Below are 22,085 nucleotides of genomic sequence, written 5' to 3'. Positions count from 1 at the left end.
TTATTTTGGTAAGTGTTTATTTTAATGCTGCAGTATTTGTGATGAAAAGACTTTATTTTTTTGTTCTGTGAGACATTCATATAGAAATATATTTAAATGTCAATGAAACCTTTTTTATACATCTCTGCCTACTCTGCCAGCAGTGACAGGGCACGTACCAAATAGACTTTAAGTGCTAAGTGAACCTGACATTGCATTTTCAGCTTTTAAACTTACCTAAATCTCTCCTGCTCTGTGCAGTTCAGTTGATGGAAGGACTGATCCACCTTCTCCCCCACAGATGCTGCTCAGGCTGTGTCTGAGCTGGAGCTGCTGTGGGCTGAGATAATGACCAGCTCTGATTTCCCAGCACTTGCTCTCCCTGTCTGTTCCCAGGAACAGGTGGGGACTCCCTGCTCTAGTCTTGTTGGATTTCCACTGTCAGCCCTCATGCTCAGTAGGTTAACTAGAACTAAACATTGCCACCAGACAGTGACCCTTATCCTGTGCTGGGAAGGGAAAAAGGACAAGGCCGTGTCTGGAATTCCTTAACTCCCGGGGTTCCTTAGTGGCAGGGGCTCCCCTTCCTGGGGTTGGGATGCAGGGAGGGCCTGTTTGGGGTTACAAACAGCACTGATTCAGGAATGACCTTCCCAACAACCAGCATCTCCTGCTCAGAGAGGGAATACAGGCTATTCATAGCTGAAATGCTTAAGCTGTTGTTCCTGATCACAACAGTCAGGCAAGAGCTTTAATGTTCCTAAATTGCACCTCACACACTAATTAGTAGCAGAGGCTTCCCATTAACCTGTCCCCAGTCACTTGCTCCTACAGGCATTTATGGACTTACAGGGTAAACTCCTAACCTAGACATGGATCCACCACTGGCCAGCTCAGCTCCATTTCACCAGGCCATTCACTCCCTTGTTTGTCACAGTTCCACTCCATCCCTTATCAATTTAAAATTCTTCCAAGCCACTCGATTTCCCTCTGCATCCAGCTCCGCCACCACTGCAGAAGTGCTCTGTGTGCAGTTAGAAAACCACTACTCTAGACTAGCAGAAAAACATCTTTCTATACTGGCACAGCTCCTAGGACATGAACATAGTACAACCCTATCACAGGACATGAACATGGTACAACCCTTCAGCACAACATTCCTAAGCATTTGCCTTCCCTGACGTCTCCTGGCTGGGTCTGGCCTTTTCTTTTATACGTAGGCGGGTGCAGATCTCTTCTACGAAAACAGAGCAACAAGATTTCTGAAAGACAGAGGGGAGGGGAGAAGGGAGTGGATGGGTCGTTCTGTGCCACTGGATCCCCCTTTTCCATGTACACAGCCCAGCCCTTGGGGTGGATGGGGAGCAGCAGCACCAAGGGGCACACTCAGACACTGGTGCAGTTTCATTACGTGTCTTTTCCTGCTTGTCAAATGACTTAAGAACAGCCATAACTGAGAATAAACTTGTTACTGATCATTGCTGTCCTCTGTAACCCCCAGCACGCTGGAATGAGTTTGGCTGGTTTGGGACTACAGGAAACGTTTCTACTCAATTTTGGGGGGGGAGGGAGGGGCTGTTTTATTACTGTTCCCCTGTTGTTCAGGCTACAGAACCATCCCACAGTCCCAGCTGGGAAATGTTGGTGCTTTAAGGGATGAACACAGGGCTCGGCCTCCCTCCCCTCTTCGGAGGAGCAGGAGCAGTGGAGGTGCAGCCCTGGAGGGGCACAGCCCACACCCACCTTGGCGTGCCCGGCCGTGAGGCGGCTGCTGTTGGAGAGCTCGGCCAGGGCCGCCAGGACGCCGAGGGCGAGGCCGACACCCAGGGCCAGGAAGAGCCCCCCCAGCGCCGGCGGCTCCAGGGGGCCCCAGCGGTCCCGGCTGTGCCTCAGGCAGCTGCTCTCCCACCACTTGTTGCGCAGGTAGTCCAGGTCCCCCAGCTCCCGCAGCTTGAGCACAGCGATGGACAGCGGCTTGGTCCAGGGGGAGGCTGCAGATGGGAGAGGGAGAGAGGGATGGGGCAGATCCCTGCCACTGTTACGCTGTCGGTGACCCAGCCCTGTTCAGGTTCCCTGAACACAACTACCAACCCCCCTGAGCTGTCACAGAGGTGAGGGAACGCCTGTGGGACAAGGATGGGTGAAGGTGCTTTGGGAAGTAGCAGCAGTCGGGCCCCACAGTTGCACTGCTCACTGCAGTGGGAGCTCAGCATTCCCGGGATCAAGGCAAAAGCAAACACCCCTGGGAACCCAGGACACCCCAGGGAGAGGGGAGCATTTGTTCATTACAGTTCAGAGGAAGAGTTGGTGCCAGCCAGAATTCCCTGCCAGTGATCCTGCTGGGGGCCCGTGTGTTCTGTCTGTCCATCCTCAGGCCTTGGCTCCCCCAGCGTGGCCCTGCAGAGCCTGTCCCCCGTGGGGCAGGGGTGTGGGGCACAGGACTCACCCTGGGTGGTGGCGATGCCGAAGCCCCGGGCGCCGATGACCTCGGGGGCCCGGATGAGGTTGCAGTGCCGGGCGGCCGCCAGGTCCTGCGAGATGGACTCCCCGATGAAGGCGTAGTTGGAGTCCATCACGCGCTGAACGGCCTCCTGGTAGGTCTTGACCAACACGTGCTCCCTCCTCTTCTCCATGTACTCGTAGATCATCTGGTGGATGGGGTTCTTGGAGTTCTGCAGCCCAAAAACCCAGGGGTCAAACCGAGGTGGGAAACAAAAAGCGCACGTGTGTGCAGGGGTTGTAAAACAATCTGGAGAACAAGAGCACTGAAAGCACTGCCCCTCGAGCCCACTGTGAGCCCTGGGGAGCACGGACAGTCCCTGACACGGCGTTACCAGGACACGAGTGTCACAGGCAGCACCTCCTGCCCAAAGCACACGGAGACAGCCCCTGAAGGGCACGGGTGCTCTCTAAAGGAGAACACACAATAAAAACGGAGCTCTCTGCCTGCTCTTCTGTGAGAAAAGGGGGGAGAAGAGATGAGCAGAACAACAATCCTAATACTTGAAGCATTCCAGGAAAACTGATAGTGATGAGGCTGTTCTAAGGCACGAGCTGGGCATGTGTGCACAAGGAGATTCTCCGCACCTTGAAGAAGTAGAAGGTGGAGGAGCCCTCCAGAGTCCCAAACTCCAGGTTCCTTTGCTTCACGAGGTCCTCGAAGGTCTGGATGGGGAGCTGCTCGCTGCCCGAGCTCAGCAGGGCGGTGAAGTTGGCGATGTAGGCGGCGAGCAGGGCCAGGGTGAAGAGCCACCACACCACGGCCACCACCCGCACCGACAGCGCCTGGGGCCGGGGTGTCACTCCTGCACCAGAGACAGGAACCACGGGAGGGTTGTGTGGAGGGAGAGGACAGCACAACACAGATGGAGCTGGATACACCAGCAGCTTAGAAACCCCACTGCTCCCAGAGCTGCTGCACCCTCCCAGCTCACCTTGCAGGGCGAGTGCTCCTGCTCCAAACCAGAGGCTGTTCAGGAAGGTGAAGTGGTTCTCTTCATTCTTTGGCTCATTCCATTCACAGGGGCTCAGTCTGGGGGAAAATGACAGGATAAACCCAGACATTCAGGGGGAAAAAATATAAATAATCCACATCAAGAGATCTGGTCTTCCTCCTGGGGAGATCCTACTCTTAATGCTGGCTTAATCTGACAGGACTTAAGCTTTCTGAGCACTGCTACTATACCTGTACAGACGGTTCCTCAAAGCAAAATGCTTCCTGCTACTCTCTTAAAAACTAATCTCTTCGTAGCTGAGAAAGCCCCTGACTGGAGCAAACTCTGTGAAACAATTCAGTCATACCTGGCGACAAGGAAGAGGCAGCAGCACGTCAGCAGATAAGCAAATAAAAGGCCTGTCCAGGTCTCCTTGCTGAAAGGAGACAGGAAGTGGAAGAAGGACATCTCCTGAGAAACCGTGTCCTTCCGAAGCAGGATTCCAATGCCAGTCTGCAGGAAGGGTGTGGTGAAGGAAACCACCTCTTCCCTGGCTGAGGTGACTGTCAGTGGGGCCACTGCAATGTCGGCTTCCTGCAGGAGGGGAGAGGAGAGGGTCAACTCTCGGGCCAGTGAGCAGTTCTGTCCCTCCAACAGCTGCTTCCCTGGCACGGCTCGGAGCTGGGCACAGGGAGAGTTCAGAAGGGCACAGAGAGAGTTCAGAGGGGCACAGAGAGAGTTCAGAGGGGCATAGAGAGAGTTCAGAGGGGCACAGAGAGAGTTCAGAGGGGCACAGAGAGAGTTCAGAGGGGCGCAGAGTGGGTTCAGAGGGGCATAGGGGTTTAACTGAAAGGTGACAGAACATCAGCCACAGGGAGTGGCACCTCATGGGGTAACCCTTCCTTCCTTGAAGAGCCCGAGGCATTATTGCCATCCTGCAAGGGACCAGTCTCGGCCTGGGATCAAGTCCAAGGTAAGTTTTGCCAAGAGGCCTGACCGGTCTCTCAGGACTGCAGAGGAACCCTGGGCAGCCTCTGGGACAGACTGCACTGCACTGGGAGTGCCCTGGTGCAGCAATCCTCTCCTGCCTTGGCCTCCTTGTGCCTCAGTTTCCAATCTGTGTTTGGGACAGGAGGGGCCGTTACCTTCCTGAGGATCTCCCCGATCATGCCGGTCCAGTTGCCGCCGGCGGACACGGCTCCGTACTGCCCGTCCCCCACCACCTTCACGCGGTACTGGAAGCGCAGCATCTCCGCCAGGGCCCCCAGCAGGTCCATGCAGTACCCCTCCAGCTCTGCCCCCCTCACCATCACGTAGGGATCCTCCTGTGCAGGGGGACAACACAGAGCTGCAACATCCCCCTACGGCCACGACACCCCCCCCACAGCCACAACATCTCCCACAGCCTGCAGGGCCACTGGTGGGGAGTTAATCCAGTGTTTACCAAGCCCTCCCCAAAGCCCTCTCTCCACACTGTTGCAGGGACAACATTTCCAGGCTCGGAGGATGTTCCCTGGCGTGCCCCCTGCCTGCAGCCATCAGCTGCACTCTGCGACTCAGAGGTCCCACACAGGTGAATGAAACTCTCAGGATGAAAGCCAAACACTTTTCCTCTGCCCCAGCAAAGCCTCAGGTGAGGGGCACAGGCTGGGCAGGGCCTGAGCAAAGGATCAGAAAATTCACTCCACCTGCTGCTTTGCCCTTGCCTGGAGCCCAGGGTAATGCATTTGGGGGGTTAGAGCCTGGTTCACTCTGTGAGGAACAGAGGCATCAGTGTCAAAGCCAGCCCAGAAAACACCTGTAAATATATGGGAGGAAAAAAAAAAAGCCCAGTGCAATTCCAGCTCTGTCCCTGTCTGTGTGTCACTGCCTTACCAGGATCGTCGTGACAGTCAGGGTTGGGAGCCCCTCAACTTGTCCCCTTGAGTCAATGCCCTGCAAACCAAAAAAGGAAGGAACAGTTGGATTTCAAAACCCCAGACTTGGTCCCACCAGGCTGGGGCTTAATTTACAGCCTGGGGTTGTCAGGGGCGTGTGAGTTCAACCAGCTCCAAACCTCCCCCCAAGCTGCAGTGACCGCACACTGCTGCTCCCTGACAGGAACAGGTCACAGGACACTTTTAGTGCCTGGTCCGAATAAAAATCACTTTAAATGTTACAATTCTCCACATAGCGGCAGAGCCTTCCCAAGAGATCAATTCACGTTGCAGACAAAAGAGTTATCAGCCAATTAAGGTCTCATTAGAGAGCAATTCCAGGAGACACCGAACAGTGGGAAACCTGAGAACAGGAGGGAAGGAAACATGGATTCACTTCTGGGTGAACACTGACCCAAGATACAAAAGGAAAGCACAGACACCCAGCCATCCATGAACAGTGCATTTAAAACATGACCACAACCTGTTTCTGAATTAAGGCCTTTGGCACCTACACCTTCATTAGTAGCTCTGCACCAGTGAACTTCCACGTACCTTACTCACAGCATCATCATTCCTCCCAGCTCCTGCAAAAACACCACAACAAAATCAGATCCTTTTTGTCTGCAAATCCACCTGGACAAAACCATCCTCAGCCCCAGGGACTGGGCTGGTGGGCAAAACCACGACACTGCCCTGGGGAAAAGCCCCAGGAACAGCCAGAAGTTCCTCACCATCCAGTTCCAAGGCACTGGGTTTTCTTACTCCTCCCTTCCCCTACGAGTGACAGGTTCTGCATCTGAGATGCACAATTAAAACCACAATTTGGTCAAGACAGGGCTCATTAATTGCCCAGGATGATTTTTCTAGAGTATGCTTAGCATTGCTCCTTGGCATCAAAGAACGCACAGTGCAAAAGCCAAAAATCCCTCAAGATTAAAAAAATAAATAAATAAAAAATAGGGTGTTTTCAGTCTTTCAAGCAAAAGCTGAGAGTTTTTCATTAAATATAACAGCTTATTCATTCACTATGTATTTATTATTCCTCCTTGGGGTTTGCATTTTCTGGCCTCGTGCTGAACTCTACATTATTGCAAGACAAAACCTGTTTTTCCCCTCTGCACTACAGTTCTCCATGGGAGCTGGAAATCTTCACAAAGGAGTTCTCTTGTCTCCCTTTGGAAACTCATTAAAGCCAGTAACAGCTTTCTGAGGCCCCTTTCTGAAGACCTGTGGGGTTTCTTGGAAGACAACAGCGTGTTCTGGGGCTGCAGCTCCCCCAGGGGCGCAGCTGCTCAAAGCCCCTTTGTGAGACCTCCTGAAAGGCCCCCGAGGGACCCAAGTGCAGCCCCGAGGCCGAGTTTGGGGCAGGGACCCCTCCTACAGCCACGACCTGGCTGGGACAGGGCAGGAGCAGAGGCAGGGGAAGAGCTCATCCCTCCACTCGTGGCTGCAGAAACCACTGGGGCTGCAAAGCTCTGCCTTTCCCTTCCCCTTTCCCTGGGCATGCCCTGCCCTCCAGGGGCAGATGGTTCCTGCAGCATCCCGGGACTTTCAGAGTCCTACATCAGGGCTCACATCAGGACAAGACCCTGCAAGCAGCAGGAGTTAAACACTGGAAGGAACTAACACTCTAAAGAAGAACTAAACCAGATGTGGGTGCAGCCAACCTTTCTGGATCATCCTCCTCACCTGCCTGGCTGGATTCCCTCAGGAGCAGCAGGGCTGTAACCACGCAGAGGGTGAAGGGAAGACCTTTGTCCATGGGAGCAGAAATACCTCCTGCCCACAGGAACCTTCCTGCTGGAGGTGAAAGGCAAGCAGTTAAAGCTGGTCCTACAGTTCCTCATCTCTGGCTGAAACCAGGCCCTTTTATTAACTTTTAAATTTCAAATTTCTGCAAGGCTTCAAAGTAACTGCACATTGTAAATCAGCAACAGAGTGAGCAAAAGCAATCAATGCCAGGCTGTGCCAAGTCTCAAAACACTCCAATACTCTTGACTGTTTTGTTGTCACAGTGTCAAACAAGGCTCAGGACATCATTTCCCCAGAAACTATAAAAAGCAAATTAAAAGTGCCCAAGAAAACTTAGCATAGATGAGAGTATAAAGACAAAAAAATCCTACATGTGGTATGACTTGCTTCCACATGATGCTCAGAAACACTGGCTTCAGTTATCTCACCTCATCAGATTTTAGGAAACACCCCCAAAGCTACACTCCTGTGAAAACTGCTGCCATTACAGCTCAGTACTTTCCCTCACTCATTTTCTCTGTATTTTTCACCTAACGAGTGAAATTAATTAAACCTACACAGAAGAATTTTTTTTTCCCCCCTGGGTTGAATTTCAGTGCTGACTTTGGTGTTGCTGTAAAAAGTCCTTGCAGCAGCACAAAAACCGAGCAGGTTCATCACCCACCCGGGCATGGAAAGGAAATGCAGCAGCATCTTCAGGCAGGGAGGAACTGCACTTCTCCTGGGAGATTCAACCTGTAAATTATTGCTCCTTTTTCCTTTCAATTTGGTACATGCTACAAGATCATCTTTCTTTCACGTGGTCTCCTTCAAAACCCAAAATTTAAATCAGAGCTGGTAATACATTGCTGGCATCAGCTTGAGAAGGAAGAGCTGTTAACACGCTGGCTGCTGACTAAAAGAACAGAGTGTAAACCTGTAAAAAAGATTTTTTTGCAGAGGCCAATACACCGCCCTGGGTCTGATTTAGTACCAGAACCATTTAACAGAGAGAACCAGCTGGGGAGAGCAACGGGAGGGCAGAGGGGGTTAATTTGCTCCCAAGGGTGTAAAAGTGTTCCTTGGACAGTGCTTAAATTAACCCCTGCCATATCCCCCACACCCACCTGAGCAGCTACAAAGCTTTCTGCTGCTTTACAGCAAGACGAGAAGAGTTTGGGAGTCCCTCTGCTGCAGTCAGCTCTCACTCCTCAGCTTTTCAGTCCTTCAAAAGGCACCCAGAGGGTCCCTGTCACTCCCTGAGCAGTGCTGGAGGAAGGCAGCAGGCACAGCAGGGAGGGAGGAACACCCTTCAGCCAGGGAGGGCACCAGGTTTGGCCCTTCCAGGTGACCAAGAGCACAAACTGAAGGCGGTTTCTCACCTGCAGCAGCTCCTCCAGGCTCTCCTGGTCCGTCTGTCCAGGACTGGGCAGGAGCAGCTCGATGCCAGGGCACTGAACAAGCTCAGAGATCCCAGGCATCAGTCCTGGTTTAAAAGCTGGCAGAGGAGGAGTGGCTTCTGCAGGACCAGCCCCGAGTGAGGAGGCATCTGGTCCTTTCAAACATTTAACTTTTTAAGTCTGCATGAAGTCGACATTAAAGTTAAAAAAGCATTCAGATTTTAAAAAGCAGCACCTCCCTGCAGCTTTTCAGCCCAAAGCTGAAGTTTTACATGAGTGACTTTTGGTCTGGAGGATGTTAATGACATCTGCTCTGTGCCCAGACACACTGTGAGGCTCATCTTGGCAGATCACACGTTCTGCTGCTCAGGTACCTCCTTCCCCTCAGGGCCTGCAGTGATGCTGTGGGGTCACCTCAGTGCACCTTTCCAAGCCTTTGCTGCACAAACTTCAAGGGCCTCTCACCCAAACCTTGCAGGCAAGCAGTGAAGATCTGAGCCAGGGCAGAAAACTGAGGGAATATTTTTAAGCAAAACATACTGAAGACCATCTGAAAAGCTTTAGTCAGAGAAGTAAACCCCTCCAGCCCTCTTCCACATCAGTGTGATACCACTAGGCACAGATACCTTACTTTGTGATATCTCAGAGTTTAAATGTGCCAAACGATGCTAAAATCAGAGGCAAGAGCTCCTTTCAGCCCCAAGGAAGGGCCAGCCAGCCCTGCCAGCAGCAGTGTGAGCTGAGGAACAGCCAGCACTGTGCCCTTGGCAGTGACAGGAACAGAAAGGAGGTTTGGAGTGAGGCAGGTGAGGAGCAAAGCTTGGCTGCAGCATTTTCAGCCAGACTTCAAAGCTCCTGAGGGATGAAAGAGGGTCACCTGTGCTCCTGGCACAGCTGTAGAGAACCCACTGGCTCCTTGGGCTCTCTCTGTGTTACTCAGCTCCTCCTCCCAGCCAGGCTTTGGCCCCTGTGCTGTCTCACACAGCTCTGCCAAGACTTGCCCGGGTTCTGCTGGAGCTGAGCTGGGTCTGACCTGGCTACCACTCTGAAAAACAGCGAAATGAAATGTTATCCACAGAGGAAGTTTTCAAACAAACCATGTTTGTGTATCCCAAACCGCAGTGTTCTGTTACAGCTAGAGAGTCAACAGCTGGAGGGTTAAATATGTTTATTTTAGTAGTGTAAGGTGGTTTTACAAACAAATCTTTATGGAGTTTGCAATATACGCAAAAGAATCATTACAAAGGCAAAATATCCTCTCAATAATTGGGACTCTATGGAGCCTGAAATAAAATTAAACCTCTGTTTCTCTTAAAATGCATCTCAGTAAACATTGCTCTCTGTCACTGATAAAATGTACATCTATAATAAATGACATCATAATTAGGGGAGGGGACACGACAACATCCCTAAAAATAAAAAGTTAAAAAAAAAAAATGTGGGGAGGAAAAATTATTACTCTGTTTAGGCTGTTATTTAATTCTAAATATGTCCATCTAAAAAAATTAAATATCTCTCTTTTTTAAACATATCATTGAAAATTTTGCATGGCAGTGCAATACAGAAATAGTAAAATTCATCCCAAAAGTGCTATGTACAGCAGCATTGGTAAAATACCCTCAGCAGGGGCAGTGCTGTTCCCAGAGCAGACCAGCACGCTCCTCAGCTGTGAAGTCCAGGCAGAAGGCATTTCCTGTCCAGCTTTAGCCATTCCTTTCTCCCTCCTGTCTCCTTCCCTCGGGTGATGCCTGGGGACAAGGAGCAGTCCCAGTTCAGGTTCAGGGTGTGCAAGTGCCCAAACATGTGCAGACGTATCTTTGCATACACAGGTCTATATATATATATATATATTTATATATATAAACAAGCTGGGCTTAAAAAAGCATTGCTTTGGAACAAGAGAGCTCTTCTTCAAAGAGAAAATATGGATTTTCACTGAAATGAGCAGGTCCATGATGGAAGACAGACTTTATCTACTACATTATTAATTCCACTGCAATTCTGACTATTTTCCAGAGAAGACACCCTCAGAGGCCTCAGACTCTTCCAGAAAATAGAACAGGGAACATGATTTGAAGGCCAGCCTCCTCTCATGGATCCACAATTTGTAAGAGCAAAATTTACCTTAGCTGTCGTTAGCATCACACTGAGCTACTAAACATCAAGATTACCCGTGGTAAGAAGAATTACTGAAATTAGTCAAGACCAAGAGATTTGCACGGAGAAAACTGCGGATACAAGAAGTGGTCACACGAACAGGAGGCCGAACCGGAGGCTGGCAAAGGTGTAATTAAAAAAGAATACTCATCTATTCTTTTGGAGTCCTGACACTGAGCACCCTTGGAGGCGAGGGAGGGCCAGGAAGCGCTGAGCCCTGGCAGGCTGCTCTGAGGCCCCCAGGGCTGTGTTTTGCTGGGACAGGAGTGTAAACATTGCCTCTCTCAGAGCCCCCTGGTCACAGTTTGAGCATGAAGAACACCTCGGTGTCCGCAGCGCAGTCGGGCTGGGCCTTGGGCTGCGCTGTGAGCAGGGGGGGAGCGGCCACGTCCATGCAGACGGCCCTGGCCACGCTGCAGGCCCCCTCGGGGTTGCCCCTCTCCTCGATGGGGCTCCCCCCGAGCTGCCCCAGCTGCCCCTGCAGCCGCTGCCTCTCCTGGGCCTGCCGGGCCCTGTTGGCGATGTAGCGCACGCGGCTCTGGCTGCGCGAGGATGAGCGGCGCAGCAGCCCCGCGCTCTCCCCCTCCTCCTCCGACTCGCCGGGCTCCACGCTGATGGGGGACGTGATGTCGTTCTCCTGCTGGAAGGCCGTCAGCTTCTTCAGCTGCTCCGTCAGCTCGTCCCGGGACTTGGCCGGGGGCCTGAGGCCCGAGGAGCGGCGCTGCTCCCGCATGGAGCGCGTGACGAAGCTCCTGCTGATGCTGCGGTACTTGCTCTCGAACGTGCACACTATGTCGTCCGAGGTGAGGTCTCCCAGGCTTTTGGACTTTGCCTGGCCGTTCCCGACCGTATCGCAGGCTTTGGATTTGTTAGAAGACTGTCTGAGGCTTTCCATGTAGAGCCTGCTCCAGGTGTGCCTTCTAGGGATGGACGAGAAGGCATCCTGAGGGCTCCTGGCCAGGGGCCGGGGGCACAGCTCATCTGCCGGCAGCTGCCCCGACCTCAGGTTGGGGTTGGACTTGCTCTTGCTCACCATCAGCATCTCGTTGGTGCAGGTGGTAGCCGAGCGCGGGCGCAGCCCCCTGCGGATGGCCAGGGGCTCCAGGGGCTCCAGGGGCTCCAGGGGGTCCTGGCGCAGGCCGAGGTCAGGGAGGCTCTTGCGGGCCAGGTTGGGCAGGGACAGGTCGATGACGGTGTCGTTGGAGGACATGCTGGAGGACGAGGACATGCTGTCGCGGTGGCTGCTGCCCTCCAGCTTGCTCCAGATGCGGTCATTGCCGGTGGCATCGAAGTACACCTCTGCTGCTGGGGACAGGCTGCCCAGGGGCTGGGCTGAGGAGCCCGACACCTTCGGGATGTCACTCTTTGCCCTCCGTGCTGTCATGTAAGAGCTCGTGTGAGGAACAGAGGCAGGCAGAGCCTGTGCAGCCCAGCCCTTCTGGAGAGTGCCTGCCTGCGTGCTGTTGATGCCACTGCTCTGCTGTGGAAGAACAGCTGCTGCCCCCAGTTTCTGCCCTTTGGATTCAGAGGTGTTTTTCCTGTCCGTCAATACCTGCCCTGGTTGGTGGTTTTGCTCCTGGCAGTTTCCAGCAGGTTGGCCAGCACTGTGATCTGCTGCCACTGCCAGCCTGGCTCTCTGGGGATGTGCTGCCAGCACACCCTGACCTTCAGCCTTCCTGCACACCTGTGTCCAGCCACCTTCTTCTGAGACACCTCCTGCCACGCTCGTCCTCTCATCTTCCTGGGCTACTACACTTGTGTCAGCTGCTCCTGGGACAACCTGCACTTGGTCTTCTGCAGCCAGATTTGTCCTTTGTTCTCTGGTGAGTGGAGATTCCTGAGGCTGGTTGGATGTGCTGCTTCCTTCTGATCGAGCCTCGGTGGAGTGGTCAGACACTGACCCTTCTTCAGAGTCACTGTAGGGGGTAACGGGCAGAGGGAAGACAAGGCTGCAGTGATGGGTTTCATTGGCAAGAACAGGCTCCTCTGTGATCGTTTCTAGGCTGCACAAAGAAGTGACTGACCTCTGCATGGAGAAACGGCAGACATCTGCTCGGGAGGCATGGAAAGAGAGGAAAAAGAAAGAAGCAGAGACACAGGGTTAATTACCTCTCACAAACCACAGTTCACGCAAAGATTTATTCCTTCTGCGTTATCATTTTGTTTTCAAGGTAGTAACTGAGTACATAAATCATGATTCTTAAAATAACTCATGGATTCAGATGCCAGGCTAAAGGCAGCGAAAATCTCTGCTCACTCGGTTTCAGCTGCCCAAAGCCCTGTTGTTTCACAAATCTCAGTCCATGCACAGCAGCACCATATGACTGTTCTGGTTTTCTTATCAAATAGCAACAAGGCCCAGCAATTTGTGTCCTTTGTGTCCCCTTTTGTGAACTGAGTTTCCTTCCTCCACTGTCCAGCACAGCTTGAATGGCTCTTTCCCTCCCTTCCAGCTCTCCCAGGGTCAGTGTACCAGATGCCAACCAGCCCATGTACAATAATCAGAACACCAGTGCCCAGCCAGCAGACACGATCCCAGTGAGCAGCTGCTCAGGAGAGAAGCAGCACAGGACTCGTGGAGAGGGTTACAAATGGTCCAGATGACACAGTGGAATGTTGGCAATGGGACTTTCAAAAACAAACCAAAAACTTTAAACAGACTTTGTTCTCCTCAAAAAAAAAAAAAAAAAAAAAAAATCCAAAACTTGATAACTCCTTTTTCAAAAGCTCTACAGACAGAGGGTTGATGAACAGCAGGCTGACAGTACAACCCTGAAGAACCACCTGGAGAAAATGCTCCATCCCCCTCAGTGTCTATGGCCTGTCCCCCGAGGGCCAAAGCAACCATGCCAAACACAGCCCTCCCCACAGCCCCAGGGCACGGGGCTGGCATGCATTCCAGAGCCACCCAACACCTCAGGAACACAGGAGCAGGGGACAAACACAAACCAGGAACACAGGCAACAGGGGGCTCAAAGCAGGGACACTCAGCAGACAGTTACCTTTGACTTGCTTGTCCTTTCAGTTCTTAACTAGAGAGAGAGAGTGTGCATGTCGAATAATGGGACAGAACAGAGGAAAAATCCAGTTAATGTAGGGAAGGCAGGTGCAGGTAACAGGATAAATTAGTGCTGAGGGAGGGAAAGGAAACACACAGGGATATTCACACGTGTTCGTAGGATCCTAAGAATTTCTGACCAACCAGAGCACTCAATGGAATCCGTAAATGGACAGTATTAAGTCCATTATTTTGTCATAGAAGCAGACAGACAATTTTTGTTAGTGTTGAAGAAATGCACTCCGCTGGAGAGGGGAAGGGAGTCATGGAATCATAGAATGGTTTGGCTTGGAAGGGACCTTGGAAACCATCCAGTTTGAACCCCCCTGACACAGGCAAGGACACCTTCCACTAGAGCAGGTTGCCCAGAGGAAGATGGTCTCCTCTTCTACAAAGCCCTCTCCTATTGCTTTGGAAAAACAATCACCTGCACTACCAAAAACTGCCCAGGAAACACCTGCCTTTCCTTCAGCTCCAGGATTTCCAGCCTGGCACAGTGACCAGGAGCTCAGTGACAGGAAAAGGCTGTTCCCTGGCCTGTGTGCCATCAGCTGGCAGTGTCAGAAAGGAGGAAGGAACACGTGCCCCTAAGCAAAATCCAACATTCCCAGATTCCCAGTGTCTGGGAGAGTGTGAGGAAAAGCCCAGAGCTGATCAGACTAAGGAGCCTCCTTTTCCCCATCCAGGCTTGGCCAGCAGCACAGATTGAGGCACACTTGGGAGGCAGAACACTGGAAAATGGAATGCTGAGCCACAAAGGGAGAAGGAGACACTCGAGTTTCCTGTCCTGTCCCCGGGGCACTTCCCAGCAGCAGAATGTTGATTCCAAAGGGCAGCCCCGCTGCCAGGGCTGTTTCCTTGGTTTCCTGGCCCAAGGCACGGCCTTGCAGGATGGGAAGGGAGCTGTTTGTGCAAACAGAGGGGCTGTCACTGCACCAGCAGCGCCCAGGCCAAGGCACCGGTTCACCGTTTGAAGGGTTTGCTGATTCCATGCTTGGGAAGTCAGATGGATTTAATCAAATTTCAAGCATATCACAATATTTGTTTAGTGGCTCGGGGGGGCTGGCAGGGGAGCTGGCACTGATAATGGGAAATGGTTTCATATGTCACACCACTCAGAGCCTGTGAAAAGCCTGATGCCAATAATTTAGGCATAGAAAGAGCTCTGCTGCTTTGGATCAACTGCAAGTCACGGGAAGCGGCAAACATCTCCCCTCCCACTGTCCTGGTATTTTCCTAAAAGCTCAGAGCAGATAATGGAAAAATACATTTGAAAAAAAAAAGAAAACAACCAAAAAACAACAGAAGAAGAATTGTAGACACCCAACCAGATTAAACAGATCAAACAAATAAAATATCTTAAATTTCTGGATGAGTCTTGCAAAGAAGCCCCCTCTAGGTGGGCAGTCAGAATCTGTTCCTGAGAAAAGAATTACATCTTCAGAAGCACCAAAGTCACTTCCCCGTTCCTGAAAATGGAACCATCAGTGGACAATTAAGGACAAGGGGGAGGGGTTTGAAGAGAAGCTCTCAGAGTCACAGCCAAAAGCTCCATTCCTCTACTTCCTCCTTACAATTCTAAGAAACAGAAAACTCTTGTCAAAATCTCTTTCCTTCTTTCCCCCCCCTGCCAAATCAGGAGGGGGGGGAAAAGCCATTTTCCTTATTAAAATGTATACTGTGATTCCCTCTGTTCCATTTTCCATCTGTACAAACACACAGTTCACGGTCCCAGAGACCACAGACCTGTGTCTGCCTCGAAACAGCTCCTGAACAGGGCAGTTTAAGAAGCTGTGCCCCAACTGGGCACATTCTGCTTTGCAGTGGGAGATTCCAAGAGTGGCCCAGCCCGGCTGATGTCAGGGAACATCAGCTCACACTCTGCTGCTTCGTGCTGTGCAGCTGTGCCCTCAGGTCCCAGGCAGTGTCTGGGGAGCACTGAGTGAATCTGTAAATGTTTGCACGCTGGGAATTTACACATTTAGGATCAGAATGGGCTGCTGTGCTTATAGAATGGGATCTCCTGAATAACCCAGAGCAGGGAATTCCATCCAATAATCCCTGGATTCGTGGCAGTACTTCTGCAAGTTCTTTGAGGAAGGAACTGGTTAATGCTAGCAGAGTGCACATTGGACCTCATTCCTGATGTGGTTATCCCTCAGTGAAGCACAAGGACTGATAATGGAAATATTGTTTGCTGACATGGGTTTCCCATGCTCAATCTCACTCAATGCTCTGGTTTGGATCTTAAAATTGACTTAGTATCATACCACATTCACTGAGAAAAGCAGAGAAAGAAACACAAAACCCTGAACACACAACCCAAACACTCATGGACTACTGACAGTGTTACTACTGCAGATGGTTCACTAGGCATGGAAAGGACTAATCTAGACCAGACACGTCTACAAAAAATAAAAGAAAAATATTTATGCAGACTTCTTTTTTTTTCTGTCATTGCCAAAATTAAAAAAAAAAAAAAAAAGAGCTCTTGACAGCAAAACAACACGGAGGAGCCTCTAAGCAAAGATGCTATGCAGAAGCTGAGACGACGACGTGATCTACAGTGGGGAAGGGTGAAGAAAATCTGGTCTTACCAGTAAAGAATATAGGGGATTTACTGCGAATTTCCTCCAACTTTTGAACGAACAAGGCGTTCATTTCCCTCTGAAGGGTGCCCACTTGCCTTCGAGAAGGTTCAGACCAGTGCCTGGGGAATTCTGGGCTTCCAAGGCTTTCTAGACTGCTGGAGTTGGAGGATATAGAGCCATTGCTGGCCGCAACCAGGTTGACAGTGCTTCCGTACTTGCCACCTGCCTGGCCCTGCCAGCGCTGCCGGGAGTGAGCCTTCCCTCCGTGACATTTACAGTCAGCGCTCCTCTTGCCGGGGGTCACGAGGGGCTGGGTGCTCCCGGCGGGGTCGGCGGTGCTGCCGGGGGGCCGCGGGTCTGCCTGGGGCCTGGGCTGGGCTCTCACCACCCAGGTCCTGAGCTCCAGCCTCTCCTCCGCCTCGGCGCCGCCGCCCTGCTCGCGGGCAGCGTGCTCGGCCCACGGGCCCTCCGGGTCGGGGCCGTCCCTGGAGCCGACCATGCACCTCATGCAGTTGGTGGCCACGCCGATGGTGCCCGAGCCGTTGATGGCGCAGCGCGCGAACACGCCCTGCTTCTCGCCCGCCGGCTCCCGCGGCCGCACACGCTGGGCCCGCCGCAGGGGCTCGCTGAGGGCAGCCCCTGCCCGGGCACAGCTCTGGCTCTGGCCCTTAGCGGACCCTTGGGCCTTACCTTTCCCCCCCTGGGCAGCCGCCTCCCCGCCGGCGCCGTCCCGGGGAGCCGGGGACGGAGAGGCGCTTTCCGGCTCTTGCACGAAGCGGGGCTGGGAGGCAGCGTCCCCTTCCCGGTCCTCCCCGGCCCCTTCCGAGCTGGTGTCCTTCGTGTCAAAAGCGATCTCGGGAAAGCCCTTCTTGTTCTTCTTCTGGCTCTTGGTGGGGGCGCTGGCCGTGCGCCGCAGCAGGTGGCTGCTAAAGGAGGGTTTGCGGTGCAGCTGCCCAGCAGCATGACTGTCCAGAGAGGCCTGCTTTGGATTTCTGAGAAACAGCCCTTTTAGACCGAGAGCTGGCTTGGCCTGCAAAACAAATACACAGGTGCCAATATAAAAAGCCCTTCACGGAAAACACAGCTCTCTGCCTTTGGGTGCCAGAACTCATGAACAAATGATCATCCACACAGAGAGTCTCCTGCCATATTCCTGTCACCAGCACGAGAATTAAACCAGAAATAGGACAGGGACTGAAAATGAAAAAAAAAAAACACTAACACCAGCTTTGCAAAATATCACATCTCTCTTTTTTTTTTTTTTTTTTTTTTTTTTTTTTTTTTTTTTTTTTTTTTTTTTTTTTTTTTTTTGGCAGTTATGTTTTTAGATAACGTTTTCCAACCACACTTATCTCTGTATTTGCCATCCATTCCCTTTCTAGTATGTAGCTACTTATAACGTCTACATAAACATTAGAGATATTGAAAAGACAAAGCAATAAAAAAGGAATTACTTCTGTCTACAAGGATCTCATTCTGAAAGCTGAAGAGTTTCTCAGTTTCACCCAAAACATATGTATTGAAATTACAAGCTGGAAATGCATTCTCTAGGGACTGCTGGGAAATAAACACTGGCCATAATATAGAATATTTTTTCAGTCTGAAGGAGATTTACACTTCAATTGAATTGAGGACTATCACGAATAGCAGGTAACTATATGCAGACAAATGATCACCGGATATTTCAATTTCTATGGTAATTTCCTACCATACAACACTTATCCAAAGACACTCGTGTATGTTCTCATCACTGAGGAAACACACTATAAACAAGGGAAGTTAGTCAGCGTAACAATACAGTTCTTCATATTCTTCACTACTTATCAAAGCACTAAACACACAAATTCACCATCATAAATCTCCCATCATCATACAGGTGATTCACATGTCAGGGAGCAGCGTCAGCATTCCTGTAAGCATTCCAGCTGCACTTGCCAACTTTTAAACGAGGCCAATGCCCGGTACGGTGTTGGCTGCTCTGCAGGTACAGCCTCCTACACACAAACCACTCGCAGCAGGCAGTGACTGCCCTGCTAACCTGCTCCTCCTCTGTTCTCCTGGTTGCCCAGTGAGATCAGACCCCTCAGCAGCTGCAGCACAAGGACTGGATAAACCCGGGGTCCACCAGCCTGGCACTGAAAGGCACTGTCAGAGCCCCGTGACAGGCCCTGCTCAGCACCCCGGCCTGCTGGCGCTTGCTGCCAGTTCAATTTTCGCCCTGTGATGTCATGTGAGGTCACATCTCTGCGGTGCCAAACAGTGGGACAGAAATGTCTCATTTAAATTACAACGGTCTCTCACCCCCCAATAAGTATTTGAGTGCCTGTTCCTGCATTTGCAGTCCTGCCCTGCAGGATTTAATGGGCAGACACTGGCTGCCCTGTGCAGAGAGCCCTCTGTGTGCTGCCCAACCTGCCATGTGGCATCCAGGTTCCTTTGCTCACACTCAGCCCAGTGAAAGCATTCACACTGTTATTTCCATAATTGACTGAAGTTTAGTTACCACGTGCCCACCTCCAGTGTGAGTAGGACATGATTAAAAAGAGGCCTAAAACACCCCTTAGGATAAGATAAAGAAGGTAAGGATTGATTTTTCCCGCACAAGGCAAAGAAATTGTAACTTAAACACTGGGAAACCTTCTGTGGCAGCCAGGTTATTGAACAGTCTGCTTGGATTACTGTGAGACAAGTTGGCAAGTACATGAACTTTTGCTATAGAAACCAGACAATATTTGCAAAACCCAGAAAAAACTGTCACACAAACACACACACAAATAATATCCACCAAAAAGAAAAGGAGAGCACTGATGGAATGGGTGACACGCAGTGCAGGGCCCCGGGGTCATTCTGCCTTGTTTGGGGCAGCTTTGTTAAGCTGGACACTATTGCTTGAATCAGTGGAGTGATTCAAGAATCCAAAGGCAAACTTGGTAAACTTAGGGGGAAAAAGAAGTTATAAACGAGGAAAAAAACCAAAAAGAGAGCAGTTGTGAGGGAGATCCAGGACACTGTGCTTGCAGCTTCCAGCCCAGCTTCTGCAGGGCTGCCTCATTCTCTGAGGGAGACTTAAAAACAGCACAAGAGGCTTTCCCACAGTTTAGCAAACGATTCACTGTTAATGTTCTTTTCCACGTGAAAGGAGGGGTTTCAATTATTGCAAGGCAGGAGAGGGAGAGACTCAGACAAATGAGAGGGGCTGTGGAAGGACCTTTATCCTGGATCTGCCTCACACAGGGAGGGCTCTCTGGCTGCCAATGACCCAGCAGAAGTGACCAAGTCAAATGTCATAACTCATGTTCCACGGGTTGGAGAGCTTGGAAATGCTAATAAGGAACATGGATGCTAATGAAGCTACCAATTAAGGCATGCAGGTGTGTGGTGGTGTCACTGCACCTCCCCAGACAGGAGGGGGTACCTTCAAGGCGTCTAAAAACGCTCTGCTTCTAAAAGGAGACTTTTTTGACATAGAGAAGCCCACTGAAATCACAAACAGACAGAGCAAAGGCAAAATCACAGTGAGGGAGGGTCTCAGAGATAGGCATACCTAGAAAACCACCAAAATTCTGCAATACATGAACACACCACAGAAGAGACAGAAACAGAGAAAAGTCTCTCCGGGGAACAGAGCAATCTGGAAGAGATTTCAGCTACACACAAGTGAAGGTGAAAAAAAAATTGAAGACTCTGCTTTAGTAATATCAAGCTACTGAGCTGGTGCAGTATCTCCATTTATAAAAAAGCCCTAAAAGGTTAATGTTTGCATTTGAGGCTCTGGATTAATAAAGGATGGGTAAAGCCAGGCTGATAACTGGGCTGATTTTTAACTGACCCATAATTAAGATAGGGGAAACAGAGAAATAATTCTAGCTTTGACAGAACTCTGTTAACCGAAAGTCAAAGCAGAAAGTGATTGACAGAGACCAAAGCAGGAAAGGCTGTGTAATATTTGTTCCATATTTTCAGTAGTTTTTATTAAAAATTATAAATTAAAACCCCACAACCATATACCAGCTTCCCTTCCAAATCCCTATATTTTAATTATGTCAGTGCACAGCACCAGGTTCTCAACACCAGCCAACCCAAAGAGGCTGCAGTGATAACGAGAAGCATAATAAGGGACGTCTAACAGAAGATGAAAAGGAAGTAAAGCAACTGGAAAAAGGAGATCAGTGCAGTAGTTTGGAGGGTAATGGGTAAGGACAGGGAGAAGACACTGTGACACACGAGGGCCCTTTGGTTGTTTAAACACTACCCAGAAAATCTTATGTCCTCAAAGCAGCTGCCAAAGTTTAAATGGGCAGGTCACCCTGCTGCAAACTACAGTTATCACCAGCCAGTGGCTCCTGGAGAAGCCTCTAAGAGCAAATAATTATGGAAGGCTCAGTAAAGTCAGGATGAAAGGGGACAGAATGCCCTGCAATAATGCCAAAGGAGATGTGAATTGAAAACACTTAAAACATTCCCAAAGACTGTGAGCGTTGCCCTTTCCTGGGAGGGAAGCTGTAGGTAACTAATGGGTGACCGAAACTCAGCAGCTTCGAAAGCTGTTCTCCTTTTTAAGAACTCTTTAATGCCCCTCCCGAGGAGCAGCTGGGAGCTCCCAGGCTGGGAGATGCCTCCTCCTGCAGTCGCGGGGCTGGAATTGCATCTCGGTACCACGGAGAGCTCGGGATGCTCAGGGCTCTGCAAGGGGCTTTGCTGCCGGGATTTCATGGACTTTGATAGCGCAGAAGGCACTAAATCCAGTGCTCTGCGGGCACAGAAGCTCTCTCGTTTTTAGCCGGCCCAGGAAAAGTTTGAAGTCAGGGCTTCACTTTCATGGGAATTTAGATGTGGGACCCTGAGCTGTATTTTTCCTGCATGTGAGGCAAATCCACTCCTAATAACAAAGAGCGTAAATAAGCCCAACAACTATTACAAGGATCACTTTTCCTCTGCATTTTAAGTGTTGTTATGGAAAAAAAAAAAACAACAAGCAAATAACCCTGAAGAATTTAATTAAATGCAAAATGCAAAAGCACCAGGCAGAGCCTTTACAGCACAAGCTGTGCAGGCACCAAGCACTGAGGGTTCAGGTGTGCAGCTGTGGCTCAGCAAGGTGCAGCCCCAGGGCTGGACACAACCAAACTGATTTAGATAACTGTGTGTGTGCTCCAAGGAAATAACCTTAAATAACCTTCCCCCCGTGGCTTCCCCAAAAAAGGCACTGCAAGAGTCTCAGGTGTAACCTTCCCTACGATTTTTCTTGATCTCCAGAGGTGTTCAGAAGGGTCTCACCATGACAAGCACAGAGGTGAAGTTTATTGTAAGTGAACAAATGTGTTGCAGCTTCCCCCCCCGGGCTTCCCTGGTGTGCTGCAGAGCCCTGTGAGCTCCTTCCCGTGCACAAGCTGTGTCACACAGCCCCAGAGGCACTCACCTTACCACAGATGTCATTGATGGCCACGTGGACGAAGATGGAAGCCTCTTCTATGCCTTCCAGGTACACGTGTCTGTAACCTGGAACAGAGTGGGCAGAGCTGAGTGGGAGTCCATTTTTAAAACCGCAAACATTTTGTCCAAGGTCAGTTTATTGAGACTGGATGTTGGTTTTAAATCTTAAACACAAACTCCTTCTTTATTTTGAAAGAAGGCTGAACTGAAAACAGAAATGGGAAACGGTCAGCAAATGGCATTTAACAACCTGGATCCCATCATTAGAATGGGTAACTATATGTTCTGCATTAAGCTGTTGCTCACAGTCACAAGAACAATCAAAACTAGTGGCTTTCCAAAACTGGTGTAAAGAAATGGAGGAAAAAACAGTAGGAGATAAC

The 22,085-nt window shown here is 50.7% G+C and overlaps 2 protein-coding genes across 10 annotated transcripts in view; both read right to left on the bottom strand.

Moving 5' to 3' along the window:
* Positions 1–35: 35 nt before the first annotated feature.
* LOC114063159 (probable glutamate receptor) lies at positions 36–8,578 on the bottom strand. 4 transcript variants are annotated; one of them, XM_027895242.1, is made up of 11 exons: positions 8,446–8,578; positions 7,022–7,129; positions 5,885–5,916; positions 5,289–5,348; positions 4,559–4,738; positions 3,781–4,007; positions 3,414–3,511; positions 3,067–3,284; positions 2,426–2,651; positions 1,723–1,970; positions 36–1,241 (listed from the first exon to the last, which is right to left on the bottom strand). In XM_027895242.1, the coding sequence occupies exons 2-11, from the start codon at positions 7,092–7,094 to the stop codon at positions 1,140–1,142; spliced, it is 1,464 nt and encodes a 487-aa protein (XP_027751043.1). In that variant the 5' UTR covers positions 7,095–7,129; positions 8,446–8,578; the 3' UTR covers positions 36–1,139. The 4 variants fall into 4 exon arrangements, with proteins under 4 accessions (XP_027751043.1, XP_027751046.1, XP_027751045.1 ...); XM_027895245.1 differs by having other exon boundaries at positions 5,894–5,916; XM_027895244.1 differs by having other exon boundaries at positions 8,450–8,562.
* Positions 8,579–9,616: 1,038 nt separating this feature from the next.
* The window catches only part of PLCH2 (phospholipase C eta 2), a 57,119-nt gene continuing 44,650 nt past the window's right edge, over positions 9,617–22,085 (bottom strand). For 3 of the 6 annotated variants that reach the window (XM_027895253.1, XM_027895256.1, XM_027895255.1), the window contains exons 20-22: positions 21,689–21,768; positions 16,960–17,299; positions 9,617–12,672 (exon numbers count right to left, since the gene is read on the bottom strand). In XM_027895253.1, the coding sequence (XP_027751054.1) occupies positions 10,919–12,672; positions 16,960–17,299; positions 21,689–21,768 (2,174 nt within the window). In that variant the 3' untranslated portion in view covers positions 9,617–10,918. Of the gene's footprint in view, positions 12,673–16,275; positions 17,300–21,688; positions 21,769–22,085 lie in introns of all 6 variants that reach the window. The other 3 variants (XM_027895257.1, XM_027895252.1, XM_027895254.1) reach the window with 3 other exon arrangements.

Source organism: Empidonax traillii, unplaced genomic scaffold, assembly GCF_003031625.1.
Source record: "Empidonax traillii isolate 1590-97213 ecotype Southwest subspecies unplaced genomic scaffold, ASM303162v1 scaffold454:size726355, whole genome shotgun sequence".
In the NCBI taxonomy this organism is placed as follows: Eukaryota; Metazoa; Chordata; class Aves; order Passeriformes; family Tyrannidae; genus Empidonax; species Empidonax traillii.
The sequence above is the reverse complement of the archived record's forward strand: the minus strand, read 5'-3'. Positions and strand labels throughout refer to the sequence as shown.